The sequence below is a fragment of the Barbatula barbatula genome (genome assembly GCF_947034865.1).
Source record: "Barbatula barbatula genome assembly, chromosome: 18".
NCBI classification, from domain to species: domain Eukaryota; kingdom Metazoa; phylum Chordata; class Actinopteri; order Cypriniformes; family Nemacheilidae; genus Barbatula; species Barbatula barbatula.
The window spans coordinates 11,303,225-11,324,814 of record NC_136781.1 but is presented as its reverse complement, the minus strand read 5'-3'; the positions used below and the strand labels follow the sequence as shown (position 1 = coordinate 11,324,814).

At 38.1% G+C, this 21,590-nt stretch overlaps 1 protein-coding gene across 1 annotated transcript; it reads right to left on the bottom strand.

Annotated features, from left to right (window-relative positions):
* Positions 1–466: 466 nt before the first annotated feature.
* On the bottom strand, positions 467–14,560 carry sesn4 (sestrin 4). Its single transcript, XM_079480204.1, has 9 exons — positions 14,328–14,560; positions 5,928–6,125; positions 4,825–5,007; positions 4,475–4,720; positions 3,912–4,014; positions 3,623–3,750; positions 3,191–3,357; positions 2,854–2,998; positions 467–2,671 (listed from the first exon to the last, which is right to left on the bottom strand). The coding sequence occupies exons 1-9, from the start codon at positions 14,391–14,393 to the stop codon at positions 2,582–2,584; spliced, it is 1,326 nt and encodes a 441-aa protein (XP_079336330.1). The 5' UTR covers positions 14,394–14,560; the 3' UTR covers positions 467–2,581.
* Between the last annotated feature and the right edge of the window lie 7,030 nt (positions 14,561–21,590).

Below are 21,590 nucleotides of genomic sequence, written 5' to 3'. Positions count from 1 at the left end.
TCTTTGCTAATAGGCTGGGTCAATTAAATCAGGCATGTTAAATTATGCAGACATCCCAAATCTATTAAATTAATTAATATAATGCGAACCTCGACATTTAAGCGGTGCTATGGTTTACCACATAGACACCCATTCCAACCCAATAACATTCTTGAACTTGGCACGGCTAGAAATACGTATATTGTTTTACAAAAAAACATAACTGGATCTTTATAGCTTGTTTTAAATCATTTTAAGTCATATTGAGGCCCCCTAGTAACCAATGAGTAACCAATGCAATACTGTTGGATGTGAAATATGCACGGAGGTTGCCACTAGATGGAGAAGTCTCACAAGTTTCTAGCTCCAGATTTTTAACACAAATCCAAAAGCATGAACCATAACTGCACACCCAACCTAAATCACTACACCTGATAAACAAATAGGAGTTTGTTGTTAATCTGTGAATAAAAACATGACACAGCAATGATATTGCATATCTTTATAGAAAAAATAAGCTTTCACATTTCAAAAGTTTTTTGCTCATTTTTAAGTTTTTTTTCTTTTTTTGGTCATTTAAATTTTTATAGTTCCTACATTTACGTGGTAAATAAACATTTTGGCAAATGCCCTGCTCGTTCGTTCCGTCCTCCAGCTGAGGTGGAAGTCTACATCTCAGGGATGTGGCAGACTGCCATTCAAGAACAAGCGTTTACACTCCTTACGCCCCTGCGTAAGATAGAATGGACATTCATTCAGCAGTCCTATTCTGCTCCACAAAAAACGCCGTTGTTGGAGCAGTTTGTACGTTGTTGGTGTTTACTGTCAGTAGGCTTTGATAAAGAACACTTCCTCCTCCAATCCCAGCTTGAATTACTGTTCATGTAGTAGCGTGAGGTTTAGTTCAGAAACTAATCTAGTGTAGTCATACTGATGAGCTACGAGTCAACAGCTCCTGTATGAGTTCTGTACAAATTTCTGATGAAACCAGTAAACACCCTCATCATCATCATCTTCCCCCCCCCCCCCAAAAAAAAGACACTTGGACGTGAATAAACATAATGCAATGTTTAACACACATAGAAACACCAAAGGTGGTGCCCAAGTTTTTTTCGCCAACTTTCGTAACCAGCTAGCCATGAGTTTAACACAGTACAGGTCATTGGCCTTCCCAACATTCATGGCATCAGTGGGATCAATGCCTCTCCAAAACATTTGTAATGAAGAGCTGCAAAGAGGCATTTCGATCACACTTGGTATACGTGCAAAAGTTTCAGTGCAAAGTAAAGAACAAACGGTGCAGATGGGCTGACTGTGAACCCATTCGCATTAGAAAGACAAAGTTGACAAAATAGTTCTGTCACAACACAAGTCCTTCATTTGATCTACACCAGCATGTCAATATTAAAATCACATTTTCATAAGCATATCTGAATGCTTGTCTACTCGCGTACATTTTATGGTGACTTCTTATTTAAAAAAGAAAAGTCCCAATTAGGTATATACTTCATACCAACAATTTATGTCCGCACAATATTTCGTAGTTATCAGTGATCATTGACAAATCACTCAGTGGGATAGTTTCTAATGGTATAAATAGAAGAGGTACATTTAATGTGTATTTCGCAGATAACGTAAGGGAGTTTAATTATTTAGTGTGTTAACTGGGCAGTCTTTATAGTACAGGTTAATAGATTGTCTGCCATGAGAGTCCAAATAAAGAAAATCTGAATGCAATTTAAGCATTTTGAATGTGTCCAAATTTAACCTTGCCATTGTAAAGTTTGAGATAAATAATTAGACCAGGTGTTATAAAACCTATGAATGTACCCACATCTATGTTTATAGCGCCTATGTAACAGGCGTGATTATCCGCACTCATCATCATCTAATCTAAATGAGTAAAAAATGCTACTTGGACAAGTTGTGTGCCGAATAAAGCTTATGGAGATAATCTACCGTACATTCTGTCTTAAAAGTGCTAATTAAAACCAAAGTAACAGGCATTTTCATACCCTTTGTTAAATTTTGCTCTGATCTCACTGTTGAACATATAACATATGAAAGCCATGTTAAGCAAACACATTTGTCCTCTCACTCATATCCTGTAAACAGTGACTCAATTGGCTAAGACCCTTCCAAGAAACTTCGATACCTTGGAATCAAACAGTTGGACACTTCCATCTCAATTGAATTGCAACAACAAAAACAAACCAATAAAGAGGAAAATATTAATAACAACTGAATAAAAATAATTGCACATTAACAATCCGAGATAATGATACTAAAAAAGGTAGAAAATGAAGAGTACACTCACAAAACACTATAGAAACAAAGCAGGAGGGAAAACATGCAGAAATGACAAGAAAGGTTGCTTTGCACCTTTTTCCCTAAAGTTTCTCCTTTGGCAAAGAAATGTTTCACAGCAGTACCTTGTGTCACCCCAGTAAACTCGCCATATATCACAGACACAACACATACAGACGAGATAGATCTCGCGATGCCTCTGTTCGTATTACTTCTCCGTCTGATTTTCTTCTTTCCTCTATTGTCCCATGCGATTGTGTCACACTGTCTCTCTGTGGTGTTAAATACTTGTGTCCTACGCGATCATGTATTGAGTGATGGCTCTGAGTGCATACAGCAGCTCAGCCTGCAGACGTGCCTCCATCACCAATACATTTACATGGACCTACAAGTGGAAAAAACAACAGAACTATGATTATGGAGTGTTGTTGTATGGTTAGGTATACTTTAAAGACATATAACAGCATCTAACAACTAGAAGCATAACAAGGTGTAAATGAAAGACAGATGGTACAAACGTGTAGACAGAAAAGTTGGACAGGAATGAAGGTAAGAAAAGAAAACCACCTTCTCTGAAGCTTTGACAGGAGCCCAGGAGAGTGGACACAGAGGGGTCTTGCTGGAGTCGGGATAGCAGGCAACGGCTTTTATATAAAGTTTCATGCCACGCTCCATCAATCGGTTAACTTCCCCGTAATCATAATCATCATACCTGAAAGATGATTGATTTTAATAACGGACCTATTAGCCACAGGAAATTGAATGTAGGAGTGTATTACAAGGTCTTTCATTTCAGAGCCAGGTCTCTTGATATCATCTTTATTGCATTAAATGTTTATGTTTCATTGAAATGCAATCTGACACTTTCACCAAACCAAATACAAACAACAAAATCACATTTTACCTTATGCCGTAGATGCAATGAATATAGTTCCAGATGGCTCTTTTGAGGTCAGGGCTATGAGGGAAAGGGAGGGAAGCCACATTGCGAAACCGCTCGTCTAGCAAGTGGCCTATATCTGAGTACAACCTGTTTACCAGCGAGAAGCCGTGATCCTCCCACGAGTAGTCCTGTACATACAACGAATCAAAAACAAAAATATCATATATTTTTGGCACTGCTAACTTTAGAACATACAGACATACACCCAATTTAAAGCACACAGCCTGCTTGAATGATATGGACATCTGAGAGGACTGGTCAGAGGTACAAAGCTTCCTTTTAAGGTTTTGACAGTCATAAGAGGGTGGACGCTAGCTGTTATTCTGACTCTTAGAAACCGTTGGCTCTGTCCAGCATTTGGTTGGTGACACCCAATATAAAGTCTGTCCCCACCTGCACTCGGAATACTTGGAAATGGTCCTCCTCCCGTCGGGTGAATTCCTGGTAGCCGAATTCTGGATCCGTAACAAAGCGGGAGGGGTCTGTGGAGCACATCTCCTCCTCCTCTTCCTCTGTGTCTACTATGGGGTTGAATTGGAGAAAGACAGATTACGAAAGACCCTCAATAGGAGGTTCCACGAGGGAGAGACAGAAAAAGATTCTTAAAAATAACTAAATATTTCACCCAAATTACACATCCTGTTTACAACAACGATTATATGACACGCCAGCTATGTCATACCTGCGTGTGGGAGTGTCTGTGACACTCCTTTTCGTTCCTTTTCCTCTTGAGATTTTTGGATTTGCTCTCGAAAGCAAGCGACCTCACAGCTGGAGTCTAGGGACTGTAAAAAACGACAGACAATGTTAACCAATCAAACAAGGCAGGTTTTGCCAGTATTCCTATTAACTGTTAACTGTCATTAAGAAAAAATGTTTTGGAGACAACCTGTTATTATTTTCAACTTATATTGTTAGCAGTTATTTTAAATTTACGATTGTATTGTTTGCAAAGTGTTTATGTAATTTTGATTATATCGGATTTATTTATTTTCTGTTAAATAAAATAAATAAAAAAACTTAAGCTGTTAAATACAATAACTGGTAAACTTACAATATTAATTTCATTTGTATAATTGTTCTACTGCTTGCCATTGTTTTTGTTTTTTACTGTAAGTTTTTTAAATGTTTATTAGCTGAATCAAGTAATTATTAACACTAAAATGATATTTTAGTGTAGTATCAAGAATGGACACCAAGGATTTGACAACTGAATGTATAAGGTGAAAGTGACCCTTCCCGTACCCTTCGCCGTTGTGTTTTTTCTGTGGGTGCAGCAGGGGCTGATGAAAGGGCTGTGTTGCCGTTAGCAGCGTCACAGAGACAGAAGCCGGGGGGTGTGCCGTGAGGAACCCTGGGAGTGGCTGCAATGTCCGGGTCTGAACCAGAACCAAAAACAAAACTGCAAAGCGAGTGACAGTGGGCAAGAAGAACCACCGCTTGTACCAGCTCAGCCAGAGACCAGCACTGCTCTCCTGTTTTGAGTAGCATCTATTATACACAAATTAGCAACATTACTACACTCTAAAACATAAACAAAAAACACATGAGCATTTACTGCATCAGAGAAAAAATGTATTGCTTATGTCAAGTACCTGTATGTGTGAGCGAGCTGTAAGCCAGGGTTGATGGGCCAGGACCTTGTTGATGTGGTCCAGCTGTTGTAGACGCCGGGGCGCTGCCTCCAGCCCCTGAAGCCATGAAGGGTCTCCGCCCACACGCAGGAACTGAGCCGAGTGCAAAGACACCAAGTACCTACAATGATGCCGTGCTGCAGCCTAAAAAATAAACAATCCATCACAATTTTAAAAAACAACTACATAAAATCTATCTGTAAGTAGAGATCTTGATGTGTCTTATCAAATAGCAAGAAGAGATCAACAAGATATCACTTGGGCATGTGGCGGAATGACCAAAAACTATTTCACGGAATAGTTTTATTTCACGGTATCAAAATATTTCACAGTATCAAAATATTTCACGGTATCAAAATATTTCACGGTAATCTCCTATTTTAATTCTATATTTTATGCCTAATCTTTCTTAATTCGTTTATTACAGTTCTTTTGTATGCAAAACAGTTAAAATGAAGGCAAGTTAGGAAAATGTAGCCTACTAAAGATATCAAATTTAGTTATGTATTTATATTTATCTTCTGGTTATATCATATGTATAGAGTAGGAAGAAAGATAACATGTATAGCAATGAAGTATGAATATATGCACAAACAATGAGAGTACAGTATATGACTGGTGTTATAAACTGGTGTTCATGGGGTCTGTACTTTGTTTATGCTAATGCTTGTCTTTGCACAGCATTTCAACGCAACTTTCGCCTTTAGTTCAACTTTATTAAAACTTTTATGAGCGTTACAAAGCGACCTGACTTCTTAAATGCGTGCAAGCTTTTTTATAAGCACGCTCAGTTCACTGCACCCCTGAAAGAGCACTGCGGGTGAGAGAGAAAGCGCCTGACTGGATCACGAAACTACAGACCGAAAGAAGGTCAAAAGAGTATTTGATTTGTTCATTTGTTATGGTCCACTTATTTACATTCCACGGAATAGAAAAATATTTTATGGTTGACATTTTATTCTGCTGTCACAGAATATTCTGTCCTTCCGCCCAACCCTATCTGTGACTATTGAATGTTATAGTAAGTCACCATTTTAATGTCTGTGTATGTGCCATACTCCTACCATGATGGCAATGTAATGGCGGTAAGGCAGGGGCAACGGGCCATCCATATAGAGGATGTAGTGCTGGGTGCGCAGGAAACTCTCCAGGTACTGTGGATGAGAGGCCATCTGCTGAGACACCGTGTCCAGACGCCCCCTGCTGGCCAAAGCCTTAACACGCAACAGAGAAGCAAGGTCTTTCTCAGAGGTCACCATCACCTGTCAAAATAAAAAACATTGAGAAATTGTTTCTTTACAAAGATAAAGCTGGAATTCAAGGAATGTAAAAAATAAAATTTAGATGGAGGCAATATATGTAACAACACTTTTGATATGAATCCTAACAGGTGCACTAGAAACATTTTTCAAATAGCTTCATAACAAAAGAAATGCAGAAAACACACAAGTCCTCTTCCCTGGGTATTGTGGAGGACAATCAGTCTAAAAACGCAGAATGTCCAGGTGTCAAGAGAATTGAACTTCATTTGCTCGAGCAAATAAAGTGAGATGTCCTCAAACAATCTGATGATACTGTATTTTGCATCAACAGTTTTACACAATTTTCAGAGGGCGTTCTCCGCCCTTTACCAATCAGGTTAGGTCCTGTTATCTCTTATATGCTTAAGCCAATCCATTTTGGTCGGCAACTAAGTTATTTCCTAAGCAACAAGGTATGGTTCTAACTTTGGCGGACCAATCGTAATTTCGTTTTTGAAATAAATTTACACATAAAAGGTTTTTTTCTCAATGATACCAGTATCCAAATTTTACGGAAAAACATGTTTTTACCAATATTACTGGACCAAGACCATTACTATGGATACTCATAAACAGTGGAAAGTCCCCAGAATTGATGCAAGCTTTTGAACAAAGGTTGGTTCACTTGTAGGCTTCAAAACCTGAAGACATTACTGGTTGTTCAAGGTGCTCGAAAAACCATACAAAGTGCATTGGTGTAAGTAATCATTTGTTAGATATACTGATTTCAATACCTTTGGATATAATAAAATTTTAGTATCATAAAAGTGTGTTGAAAAACATGTGATTTATCCATGTTAGCTATGTTGTGCTTTTACTTTATACTGTAGTGACAATCCATCATAAGTGCCTAAGAAATACACAACAAAAGCTTTAAAACAATAAAGCAGCAATCACATAAGGCCTCTTTCGTGGGTATCGAGAGATACTAATAGACATTCCACATGAGGAGCAGGCCACTGCAGTTTTGGCCTCCTTTAGTACACTGACTAGACAGATGTCTGTGGCCTGAATCTCCAACTCTCACACCTCAAGATGCTTAAAATACATCCACAGACACTGGTCACCATACCCGCTGTTACAGGCACCGCTTTATCAAATTGGCTGGCAGAAGTCAAATCTTATTTTTATTAATAGACACCTTATAGAAAGAGAAATTGGGCGGCGAAGATATTTCCAGATGCGCTTCTAGAATCAGCGTTAAGGAGGTAAGACATCTGCTGATTCATGTCTTTGTGCTTTAAAACGCTGACTGCAAAGCTGAAGCCCTGTGCATGTGCCTTTTGGCCTGCTTTGTGTCTGACTGTGGGATTATGAAAATCCTATCCACTCCCCTCCTGGCACACAAACCAATTCTTGGGGAGAAATAGCACAGAGACAAACTGGAGAATAATCACGAAGCTGAATCATAAAACTGAAGCAAATAAAACCAGTAAAACTTAAAAAATATCTAAATTATTCATTTACCAAAATGTTCTACTTTCTCTGTATATGAAATGACTATTTCATATAAACTTATATAATGATGAAATCGAGGCTGCTTGGTTGGGAGAAATGTCCAAACAGCATCAAAGCCTTCTTTTAGCATCCATCAGATTAATTTAAACCCCAGCTTATTATATTTCCCACTGAATATTGTGATTCAATAAAAAAGAAAAATTGTACAAACAAGGTTAAACGCAAAAGTTGCCAGTAAGAAAGGAAATTATTTAACAGTAAAGAACAAAGATATCAAAATAAAACAGTTAATGGATCTTGACTCTTATTTCTGGCACGTGAAAGTGCAGCTGTGTGTCTGTTAGAGGTCTTCTGAAGCCTTGACAGTAGTGGCTCCTTCGAGTAAACAGCTACTCAGTTGGGCCGACTGGAGTCATGGAGAGGAGGAGGTCAGTTACACTTTCGGAGCGATTGGCTTGTGACTGAACACAAACATGAATGTAGTCACGTATTGACTGAAATCCTGTTACATAGTTACGGGGGACAACTGAGGGCCCCGGCCAAAACAGACCTGAGGCAACATAACTCTTAGTGAAAGTACTACATTCAAATTATACCGTTTATGATGGAATAAGCTTGATTTTTATCATAACTTCCATTTGTCTTTGCATTCGATCACATTGCTGTCAGGTGACTTTATGTCTTTCCTCAGGGTCCCTCAAAACCTATGAGGGAGGCCTGGATATCTCTCGGATGTCCCCCAAATATCTTCATTTGTGCTCAGAAGACGGGGGAAGTTCTCTAAGCATGGTTAACATCATGTGGGTGAGGGAAAAAAATGGTTATGTTTTGCCAAAAAGGCAATGTTGGGTGGTTTAAAAATGGTCAGGGGCCATATTTGAAAATATGTATTATCATACATGGGTTATATATTACAAAGCATTAAATAATACATAAGGCATCGTTGCTTTTCATACACTAAAAATATAAGCACCTGGGTCCTAGGGTTGGGGCCGATAGACGATGCCATCGTTCATCGCCGATGGCTGATAGACATGACGATGTTGAACAGGTGTCCTGAAATTTCATCCTAGCCCTCAGATTGTCATAACAGGCATTTGCACATCAATATTATCAATAGTAATTTTTTTGCGCAGTAAAATCATCCTGCCTATTAATTTTATACTGCTACGACAATGTGATATTGTGCTATTGTGGTATTCTTTGTGGTATTTCCGTTGTTAAATCATTCTACATTATTCTACATATTACTGGTAGGACAATTTGATAGGGTATTATGCACTGTAAATTCATTTTTACGTGTTTATTTTGTCGATATGGTTTAGATCATAGTAAATTTTGCCCTGCGGTAGGAAATTCTGACAGGGTAGGACAATTCGACAGAACACCGACATTGTGATACCAACATATGTATAACCTCGCTACTCTGTGTTACGAGCTGCAAATCGTGTTGTTCACAAATATGAACAAGGCTAAGGGTCATAAAACCCTGCACTGTACAGGTCAACCTAGCCTGCCTTTATAACTGCGGAGCTTGCATTGTATAAAGAATACGCGTGTCTGCGCTGCTTGCGTTTTATAAAGAGGCCTCACTTTTTAACTCCTTTATTAAACATAACATCAACATAACAATACAAATCAAGCCTCATTTAACATACAGCTCGCGCTGTACAATGGACACATGCCTGAATTGATAACTCGCACTGTATAAAGATTTGTCTCTGCGCAGCCCGTGCAAGATGTGCCTCACTTTATAAAGCCGCAGTGCCATGTTATCGCGATGTTTCACTGTTGCCATCGTCCGATGCCAATTTGGTAGACATGGGCCAAACCCATTGGGTCCAATTCATGGCAATCTATACTTAATATATTGCATTGTATTTTTTGGGTGAAATGTAAGGATAAAAACGTGTGTGCCGCAGCTGTTATAAAAACTGTGTGAAAGTTGTATTTGTTGAATTCTGTCAGCATAAGCTCTGTGCATGTCTACCTATTGGTCTTCCCTTCCTACAGTAGCTTTTCATACATGGGGTTGACAGAAAGGAGAGGGTTATAAATAGTTCCACAAGACAGCTGAGAAAGCAGTTGCACAGATAAAAAACAAACGGCAATCCTGCGCAGGAGACAACTAAGATATTTTAGCTTTACTTACAGTGGGACATCATAAACATCGCATTTGAACCGTCGACTAAGGCCTTCGGTGAATGTAAACTTGTGTAAGCGCAAGAGACCATTTCTTTTTCAAAAAGAGTTGTTGTGGAGTTTCACACAAACTGTGTCAATACAGAGATGGTACAGTGGTTTGCACACCTTTTCGAAAATGTGTCAACCCTGTAACTAAGGTTTTCAAAGGTCTGAAAAGCTTGATATTTCCTATTAAAACCAAACAACTCACTCAGCAGATAGTTTAGGAGTCATTTTAAGAAACCACCTGTAATAATAGGCAGCGCAATGATGAGATACCAAACAAAGACACTGACCCACTTCACTATCAAAGAAATCCACGTCAGACTTGTGCTGAAAGCTACACTATGTTTCTGTATGAGCGAAACAGTCGAGGATTGTAAAACATCTGCAAGCAAAACATACCATGGACTAATATTACAGTAAGTCATTTGACATAGACGTGTATGCATAGATGTGACCTATTTTTATACACAACCAATACTTTGGTTGGACACCATTAATATTTTGATGCACTGGGAAAGGCTCTTAAATTTTAATTTATGGGCATGCGTAGGACCAACTCTGATGTGCATAGCTCTGCGTAGCATGACGTGCACCTCTCCAAAAATGTTAAAATGCGTCAACTCAGCGCGGATCTCAAGCGCTGTGATTGGTCTGTTTGAACCCCTCCCTCAGGTAAAAAAACTCAGCGATAGCGGATTTCCAAATGAATTAGCGATGGTAATTATTTGAAGACTTTAGTTCCAAAATGAGATAACTCGGTTTTTTTTATTTATTTAAAAAATCATGTGTTTCTTGTGTCTTATTTTGTTAGTTAGCTGTATTTTTTGGTATTGTGGCTTAAATCCAAACAAATCAACGGCAGTTAGATTGATAGTAATTGGAATCCACGATGAAAAACATGATTTTCGAGTCATCTCATTTTGGAACCAAACTGTTGATTTGTTCTTCTGAATTTAACATATCAACCTGCAACAAAAGTGACTGTTTACTTGCCGCTATCACTGCTAGTGCTTCTCAAACGAGCCTCTTCTTCTTCGGCTCTTGTCTTGGTTACACAAGAAACACACGCTTGGACCCTGTCGCCTAGTGGTCATTGCCTGTCGTCGTTGTCCACGTCAACCAAGTATAAAGGAAAACCGTCACGTTGCCTAGTCAACCTCTGGACATATTCTATTAAAACAATAAGAGGTCAGCCTTAAACAACACATCAAATACAGTGCACTCTCCCTAGTAAATATATAATGTTTTTGAGCCTATTTGAAACACCCAAAACTCATCAGCAGTGACCCAGAAAAACAGACAACTCTAAATAAAGATAAAATCCACATTCTATTGCGGTGAATACAGCGTTGAGCTTATAAAGCCTGTATTGACAAGATGACAAAAAACCCACGTCGTAACAGCAGGGGAGTCTGTGACTCGGGATTGAGACAAAACATTGCAATTAACTACTAATGAAACTTCAGAGGGAAATTAGAGACTAATGCAAGTCATATGAGAGGCTGGTAGATGCGCTCACACCCACAGAATCAGCTCAATGAAAGAGTGCAGCAGATGCTGTCAACAACGGTGTGAAAAACAAACAAGAGCTAAACTTCTCTAATTTGACGGAGAAAATTAGGTTCATGAATAACACCAGCAAGAGCCACGATCATGGTCACAGTGAAAGGTTATTTTGAAACTCTGGACACTTTTCTGTCACTACAGGATGTCTCATCAGCATCGGTAACAAGCACAGACATGTCTTTACCAACAGTCAACACGAAACAGGAAGTCAGTCTCATATCCTCTTGGCGAGTCCCCCTAAAATTCAGCTGAACTTTCATTTCTTGGTGCCAATTTAAGTTGATCATAATTTATCATGATTCATGTTTGTCAACTGTCTCAATCATATCTTCCAAACTTCAGAAACGTTTTATTTCTTTCTAACTGTTGTATATATCATATCGTGGGAAGTGTGTCATAGAAAGCATCTCACTATGTATCAGGCCGTGTGTGGTTTAATCGTGACAAAAAAAACAATGATCATTTCTCCGGCCTCTTAATTTATTTATACACCATTTGTTAGTTAAACCAGAGGAGAAACACAGAAAAGCAGCATCAAAAGGTGTTATCACTACAAAAAATGACTATTATCATGTGACTTGTCATGAACAAACAAAACTGTGGATTTGAATATATTTGCGTGTACCCTTACATTGAGATTTGAATATTACTAGCTGGTCAAACAGCCCAAAGACAAAAACACCAGAACAACACAAACACATAAAGACATCCAATAAAAGCATTTGTCATACACCTAACAGAACCAAATAAAACCGATGTTGTGAAAAACAGCCAACTGCAAGTCTTTTATCATTCGAGGACGATCTAAACAGGAGGCATTGAATGACTGGAGGCATCAGTTCAGGGATAGAGTCCAGAATAAGAGCAAGATGTGATATTCAATCTGCATTCTCAAAAGGCCTAGAGGGGTCTATCCTTGACACTTGCACATGTCCCAACGTCTGTTACACAAACCATCGTTCTCTTCCTCTCTACAAAGGAGGCACTATTTTGGCTTGCCAACCTGTAAGCCAGGAAGAACAAAATTGCCAGCTGCACCTCGGGCCAGGACTGAAACTGGCCTGATGGCAAACACACACACAGACAAACACACCAAGTCACATATGGATACAGTCGGACAGATGAAAGGCAGTGTGACATACATAAAGAATAGAGACATGCACAGCTCGCACAGAGAAACAAACTAAAATATGCGTAAAGACAGGTTTTCCATAAATCACATTTAGGATAAACAACCCTTATAGTTCTCGGAAGGTTATTTTGCCAACACTTTGCCAATATGACTGCAAGTTTATTGTGTTAACTATCATTCTACATAAGCGAGACTAACCGGTACATATTGTATTGCAATAACATTCAGATGAGCTACTTGCCCAAATTGAGCAAATCTAAAACATGCACTATATGAGCTTTCCTTGTGTAAGGCCTGATGAAAGACATGAGAGGAGCTTGGAAAGACACTGACATGTTTAAATTACAAAAGAACCAGCGGCAACTGAGAGAAGCCGGGCACCTGTTTATAATGCTAACAAATCATGCACAGGCCTGAGGGATTTTTATGGGCAGAAAAACGAGAACATATTCCAGAGAAATGTTTAAATGGCATTCCTCTATTGTTCTCTTACATGCGGAGCAGCGCACTCACGCCCCCGCAGGTTACAGGAGGTACTGCAGGCGAATGAGGAGAAAAACAAGTTTGATTGGCAGTACATCAGCATCACATCGCACAAACCGGAGGCAGAGAAAACACTTCAAATCTAAGTAGCCAACCATGAAAATGTGTTTATGCGTGTTTAATCTTCCCTCGGAGTTACATAGATCGCGTTGTCACGTTATATGGTTGTATGTATTCACGGGGCTTTGTGTGTTAGCGCTACACGAAAAGCGACAGCGTCACGGACATGACAAGATTCATTTTAACAAATGCTTAGAAACAGCTTTGGGGCTGCTAGGAGAAGAGAAATAATAAAAAAAAAGCTTAGTACTAAAGGCACAATAACTTCAGTGAGTTAGATGAATCTACAGTACCGATTCATTTGCCGTCTTGTACAAAACAAGAGATTCAAGCAACTCAACGCTGACAAAGGGCTCGTACATTTATCAGACTAGAAGGACACTAAACACACACAACTTCTTTTTAACACGCCAGAATTATTGCAAAGGTTCAACTATTACGTTTTTAGCATTAAAGGATTTTAAATCATTGATAAAGTCTATAGCCATGGCTTAGCAACCCCCCGTTCTGCACCAAAGCAAGGGTTTTAAGATTCTTCCAGAATGCAGCAGTAAATCCATCTGAAACATCAAATGAGTTTTTTAAACGCAAACCTCTGTAAGTCAATTATGCGAAAGGCTATGTTATAAAAACAACGAGCAGCTGAAGTAGGAACTGGGGATATAGAAAGACACCAAGAAAAATGTATTTTAAACATCTCATATTATTTGTTATAAACAGATGGGATTTGCACAGCTTTTTTTCACAGTTTGTACTTATAATGCGAAACAGAACTACAAAACATGTCAGTCAGAGGTTCAGTTATACAGATACAAACGCCGAGCTGGAACTCGAAGCGAACGGTCACAATTCATTGGTTGAAAAGTACGATAGCGACTGTAATAAAAATACCCAAACGAATAGTTTTTTAATCTCATACGAATCGTGACATTAATGTGTGATTGAAAATAACGGGGCTTACCTGGGAGGACACTTTTCATTTAAAAGAGGAACTCAAGACTTGAAATATATATTCACAAAAGAGACGTAACTATGCGATAAACCTTTTTATTGTGAATAAATAAACCACACTGGAAAACGTTTCGACGTTTTGTGTTGTCAAACGGACTGTCAACTTTGAAACTTTACTGCATGCCCAGAAGTCTAAATACAGTTACAGTTTGCTCTGAAAACGTAACGCATTGTGTTAACTAAAGTGTTATTTGTTACGTTACCTGATTTTGAACCAAATGGCACTGAGTTCCAAGGCGATAATCCATATTTTTAGTACAGATGATCATTTTCTTCTCTGTAAGTGCATGAATGCTGCTCCTCTTGCTTTCTCGGTTCTTCTCACCCACTCGCTAACAAAGGCCAAGCCGCTATGAGCTCTACATGTCCGGACACACAGCTGCAGTGTCACTGGGCGAAAAGTCGGTTGACTGACACAGGCACGGGGGTCTCGTCCAACCAGAGCGTAGGTAAGGCGGGCAATAGAGCAGAGCCTTGGCCAATCAGCTTACAGAAGTAAAATTATGCAGGTTCGACTTGATGCGGCGGCGCCGCAAGATCCGACAGGCGGATGACGTCAAAATACCGCGAGAGCGATTCGAAAGCAAACTTTGCATGGATTTTCGAATCGCTCTCGCGGTACTTCGATGTCATCCTGGTGTCGGTCTTGATGCGCCGCATCAAGTCGGACAAGCCTATTTACAGCGACGGGGGGGGGAGGGTTGTCTGACATCTGAGCCAATGAGCGGTGTCATGTGGTGGAAAAGTACCTGTCAGTATACCGCATTAAGCACGCCCACTTTCATGACGTAATGCAACCTGACAACCGATGACGATATAATGAAGTCTTTATACTTTATACACACACAAACGCAAAAATATATAGACATAGATATAACAATGTCTTTAAAAGAGATAAAATATATGATGCGCTGTCTAAAAACACAGTTAAAAAACTTGTTAATGTGACATTGACATATTGTGAAGGTAGCCAATTGAAATGTCATATAGCTCTTCTGATCTCAAGGTGTCTCAAAAAGGTCATAGACCAGTGGATAACATCTATCAATAGGACTGTTTAATAAAAGCTAAACAACTCATTTGAAGCCCTGTTATTCTTGTACTGCGAAGTGCTATTTTGAACTGCCTGAATTACTCCAGCACTTTTGGTAGTAGTGTTTGGTCACCCATTGTACAAAGATCAGAAGATACCAGTTCTTTCATTTTCAGTCCGCTCTTGAATACATTGATAACAACTGGAATCAATTTGAGCAATTTTTCACTTAAGGGAACGGTATATCAGACAGGCCTATATTTTTGAGCAATGCACAAGGAGAAAAACTGTACAATAAGCACAACCAGGGCAGAAAAACTACCTCAACAAGCTAAACTGTGAGTGTGCATACCATAGAGAACTTTGGCGGGCTTTTATAACATCCTCACATATTGTAGGGCCCAGGATAACACAAAAAACTAGGGCTGGGTTTTGCGACCAAATTGACGATTCGATTCAATTCTTGTTTTTATGGTTTCGATTCGATTCAATTCTTGTTTTTATGGTTTTATGGTTTTTATGGTTTCGATTCGATTCGATTCAATTTGTTTTTATGGTTTCGATTCGATTCAATTTCGATTCGATATCGATTAGTTATCATTACGTAGATGAAAATGCTAGTTCTGCAAGCATGGAATCCACATTTAAGTATATATGCTGGTAACTGAAACTCTTACTCTCTTACATTAGTTAAATACACGTACACATTGACAGTAGAGCCCATACAATTATGTTAGGAATTACTTTTTATTTTTACTTTGGGTAACCAAACAAGTAAACAACAATCAGATTTTAACTTTTTATTTCTAGAAAGTTAAATTCATAACAAAATAAAACAGATTCATTGTAACATTCAAAACAGGCCCATAAAACCTTTTCTGGACATTGTGCGTATTAAACATAGTAACTGTCCAAATAACAAACAGTTCTTTACTAGCACGAACTCATTTTTGATGGCCAGATTTTTCTGCAAAAAAAGCAGCTTCTTTGTGCTGTGATAATATCACCAGCAGTTTAAAAAACTCGCTCAGCAGGAACACTTGTTCCGGCACACAGAGATACCAATTTTCTTGTTGTGTTAAAAATCATCATTACTATAGCATCAGTAATTTTCTTAGCGCGAGGTGAATCTGACTGTAATTTGCAGGCAAAAGCAACGCTGTCCAGAATCGCATGAACCAGATATCGCGTCAGGGTGACGTCTCGACAGGTGGTTTCGTAGGTTTGTTGTATTGTTGCAAAATCGTAGATCTTGCGGGCACAACTTGCAAACAACAGTTGTTTTGTCGACCTCACCTTTGCCGTCATTGCCTTTAAACATAAAGTGCTTCCACACATCAGACTTTAATTTAGCCGGCGCTGGGGTCCATTGGCTACCGTGAGCTTTGTATCAGCACGAGTGATTGCGACATCTTCAGGAAGATATGCGAAATACAGATAGATCCTTGAACTAAAGCACACGCACTAAGAATCGATTCGGGATTTCCCGCTTAATACACCCTCTCTGTCATTCAATTTATATAACATGACAAAAGTCAACAAAATGATAATATGACAAAACAACAAAATGTGTATTTGTTTTATTGGCTTAGAATGTGCAAAATGTCTTCAGTAATGTTTTCAAAGACCTAATTGAAGTATTGAGGTCTTTAGGTTAGTCAAGTCAAGTCAACTTTATTTATATAGTGCACCTCACCATTAAAGTACTTAAAATACCATCGCCACATTTGAATATCAAAACATTAACATTTTATATACAATGTAGGCAATGTAGGTCAGTTCTTTTCCAAGTGCGTAATTGCAGTATGTTTCCAGACAGTGTTGGAAATCAAATATTACAACACTGCTTATTGAACATGTGACGTCTTCCAGTTCCGTTCCCCACAAGCCAGAGTGATTTTAACATAATTAGTTCATCATTTAGTTCCCTTTTCAACACTGCATGCTTATCTAAGCGAAAGGGAAAGAATGTGACAAGGTGGAATTAGGTATCTCTGCTTTTCCAACAGACAATGTTTGCAAAATTGTCTCTGGCACCTTGTAATAAGAGGTAAAGTACAAACATTTTGCAACAATAATGTCATTATATTTTATATGTACACATCAACATGCTGCAGAACATCAAACTTTTCAATAAGGCATTAGATAAAACACTTAAACAAATGCATACATAATGCATGAGTCGTAAGATGGAAAACAAACACCAATGCGAAAATGTTGAGGTGCATCTGTGTTGCTGGTTTTGTTAATAGAAAATCTGAAGAAACTATTGATAATATACGATAAATTATCAAATTTACTTTTATATGATATGCAATACATATAATTGCACATATTATACAGGCAACAATGTGTAACATTAATCAAAACAGTATTTATGAAGACCAAAACATTCACATAACATTATAATGTTCTTATTACTTAAAGTCTGCTCTGCCTGTAAAAAAGCACACTTAAACCCAACTTTTTCTAATGTTGCTGTAATGCACTGTAATTTCCCCAAACAAATACAACAGGATTCCGCTCCTCCGCATGTACAGTAGAACAACCAGTGGATTCAGTTGTTTTACTCCCTGAATCCCTCAAAAGTGCCAGTTACTGCATCATGAGAAGGGGGGACGAGATCCCTCAGACCAGTGAATGCTTAAATTGAGACCCTCTGTGTACAAGGAGAATGGAGTTGTGTTCCTGCGCTAAGAGTAAATAATACAGACCCAGATACAGCAAGTCACAACAGCACAAACTAAGAATCAACAACATAAGCTGTGTGTATTGCAAAACATCTAAATCTCAGGGTCATATTTAAGCATGAAAAGCAGTGAAATATAATGTAAAATCTTTATACAGTAATGCAAATTAATACACAAGTATTATAAGTACAATAAAAACTGTACTCTACAAATGTGCTTTGCGTTTTGAATAATATAAATATTTTCACATTGTACTGCAAGAGTTTTTTTGTACTACTGGGTATTGGGAAATGTTCAGTAAATGTTTATGGATTTATTGCCAACATGTCTACATTCGGGAAACGGTTGTTCATTTTGAAATTGTTAATTTACAAGAGTATATTGTAAAATATGGAAACTTATAGGAATTGTTCAGTTTTAACATACGTTGTCATGATAATTTCCTCACCCCTGTTGTCATCAGATGTTTATGTATTTATTTTTTTAGTCGAAAATAAATTAAGGTTTTTGATGAAAACATTCCAGGATTATTCTCCATATAGTGGACTTCAATAGACTCCAAACGGTTGAAGGTAAAAATTACAGTTTCAGTGCAGCTTCAAAGGGCTTTAAACGATACCAGACATGAATAAGAGTCTTATCTAGCGAACAATCTGTAATTTCCGAAAAAATATAAAACTGTATATGTTCCAATTCATCCCAACCACCTAAAACAAAAACCTACAAAATACATGTATACTTTCAATGCCTAAATCAATAACTTTTGAGAATGTTGGCGTATTATACAACTTTTAAATCAGAAATTCAGTGAATTTACAAAGAGGTAAGGAAGTCTGGCATTACACTTGCATTACACATTGACCACAGGCAAGCTGACAGCTGCAACCTTCTGTTTGTAATATAGGGCAGCATTACTGCACAGTACAGTCTATCATATTAAATCTTATCACACAGTATGACATCCCTTTTAATGCACCTTTCACAATACAACTGACATTTTACACATCTAAATATTACAAACTGGGGTAAAAAGAATAAAAACAGGTGTGTGTGCCAAACAACATCAGGGAAGGATGTCACAAAAGATTATTATGGCCATAGACGCTAAAACCACTAACTGGCATTTCACCCACACGTTCCTGTCTAATGGCTGCATTCCACCCACGTGCTGAAATGCTGAAGGGGAAAAATCTATGTGCTGAGTAACACATCATAAACTTTTCTGCACCTGCAGGGCCTACGTTCAGATGAAAAACTGCAGCTGCATGGATGAGGGAGGCCTAGCGAGGCAAACAAGATATTGATCTTGAATTACATTTCAAGAGATCATCATGCTTTTGACTTATTGCACAAATGCAGTTTACACCCACTATCGTTAGCACTCAGACAGGTTGATTGCACACCAAATATAGACGCATCTTAAATGTTGTGCGGAAATTAAAATATGGCACACAACAATCTAAAAATGATTTCACCCAGATTATCTCTTAATTTGTACTCAGGCCCAGCTGGAAAGAGCTTGGTAACAAACAGGTATTCATACTAGCCAATCACAGGCAGGATGATGACCTCATCTGTTGCTTATTCAAGGGACTATTGGAAAATTACTAAATCTTTAGAAAACAGGCTGGAGAAAGGCAGGGAGAGAAACAAATAGACGGTCACTGAAAAACATAATTATGGATATAAATGTTCATTAAGATGTTTTATTGAGAACATTTATTTTTCCACTAAAACAGTTCATCTCTGATGTAAACAAAGGTTAATGTTTGGCATCTAAGGGTTCTGCACAGTACGTATTGACCTATTACCTTGCAGACACAGTAAAAAAACATAATATAGGTTTTATATTTTAGATAACACAATGAAACGAAGCAATGCAGACTTTCAGACTTAAACATTTTATAATTGAACTCAGCATTAGGCTACTAAGCATGAATAACAGAAGCTCGGACTGGGTCAGTCGCTGCTCCTCACTGCTAGACGTCTTCATTTACTTGCGTTGCCTTCTTTGGAGTTTTTTAGTCTGCAGAATCAAAGGAAAAGAACAAAAAATGCTCACATATAACATATATGACATGTGGGAAGGGATTGGCATGTGGTGTTTGCCAATTTAGAATAGCAGTCTCACAAAGATAGTTCTGCTGATAACAAAATAATTGACCAACAGATAGATCGTCTACAAACTTCTACACTGTAAGGACTTTTTTCTGTACAGCAAAACTGAGAGCAGGTGAACAGATAACACAGACCTTTAAGGGACTGTATACTGTATGTGGCACCAAAAGGACTCACAGTTTTGGGTGGAACTTGAACAGTGCTTTCCTTTAATTCAGCACTAGGAGCCTCCAAAACATTAAACTGCTTTAGGCGAGTTCGCTCAAGATTATCAATTTGACCCTGCAGGGATTCTGTAAGGACATTACACACATAAAAAAACTATATTTATTAATATTAATGAACTAAGAGAAACAAGCTGAATTATACATGTTTTGACACCTAATAGAGCGGAATCAACACCGGACAGTAATGATGTGGCAGACGAATATGCACCATCAGAGGTACCTGTAAATAGAAACAAGGAAAACCTGTAATTAGCCTAAAATAAACTATTAAATCCGTTGGAAATAAAGTTATCTTTATAACACAGAAATAGAGAAAGGCTAACAGAGAAATGGACAAAAAAAGAAGACAATAAAACAGAACAATTTCAATTGAATTAAAACAGATGTAAAGTGATTCAGAAGCGTCAAACTCACAGCTAACACTGCAGACAATAAAAGACTCTCTGGGCTTTAGCAATTTATGAGCCCACTTCTGTGTATTCTGGGGCAGGAAGAGAAATGTCATTTCTCCTTGTTTATCACACAGATCTATGAGCTCTGAAACACACAGACATTAGAATAAACATTAAGAATTTGTCTTGGTTGTAAGAAACTTCCAGTGTAATACAACGTAACTTAAAATAGTATGATAGTTTGATAATAATACAAGGAAAAATTAAATATTTGTGACCCTGGACCACAATACCAGTCATAAGCGCGGGTATATTTGTAATGCCAACATTACAACCATTGTATGCGTGAAATTATTGATTACCCACTTAAGTTTGGCATCTATGTAAAGCTAAGAAAATCATCTACTCTCCACAACGTCATTACAGCGGTAAACCAATAGAGAGCGTAAAAACAAACCTGTTTCTTCTTAGCAACGGCTTGCTAGCTCCTCTGCTGGACACATTTAACAGTGATTTCCTCAGTATTTAGATTTTTTGCACCCTCAGATTACAGATTTTCATATATTTGTATCTCGGACAAATATTGTCCTATCCTAGCAAACCACACATCAATGCTATTTGTTCAACTTTAAGATGATGTATAAATCTTAGTTTCAAAATATTGACCCCTATGGTTTTGTGGTCCAGGGTCACATATAGAAATAAAGAATGTAAAGAACTTAACAGGACACAGACAGAATTACACATGAACAGATATACTATACAATATATGTGAAGAAAAACAACACAAACATCTTAGGATAGATAATCTGATGGGATACAATTTCAGATACGTGTCAAAACTGTTATATAATACGGGATCTCAATGCATCATTTTGCAGCTGCATTGAGGATCACGGACACATTAGGGAGGAGGACAGTGTTAATGACAAGTTAATGACTACTCCATTAGTGACAGGCTGCTTCCAGGTATACAGGCTTAAGTCCTTAACTACATGCCATAGAT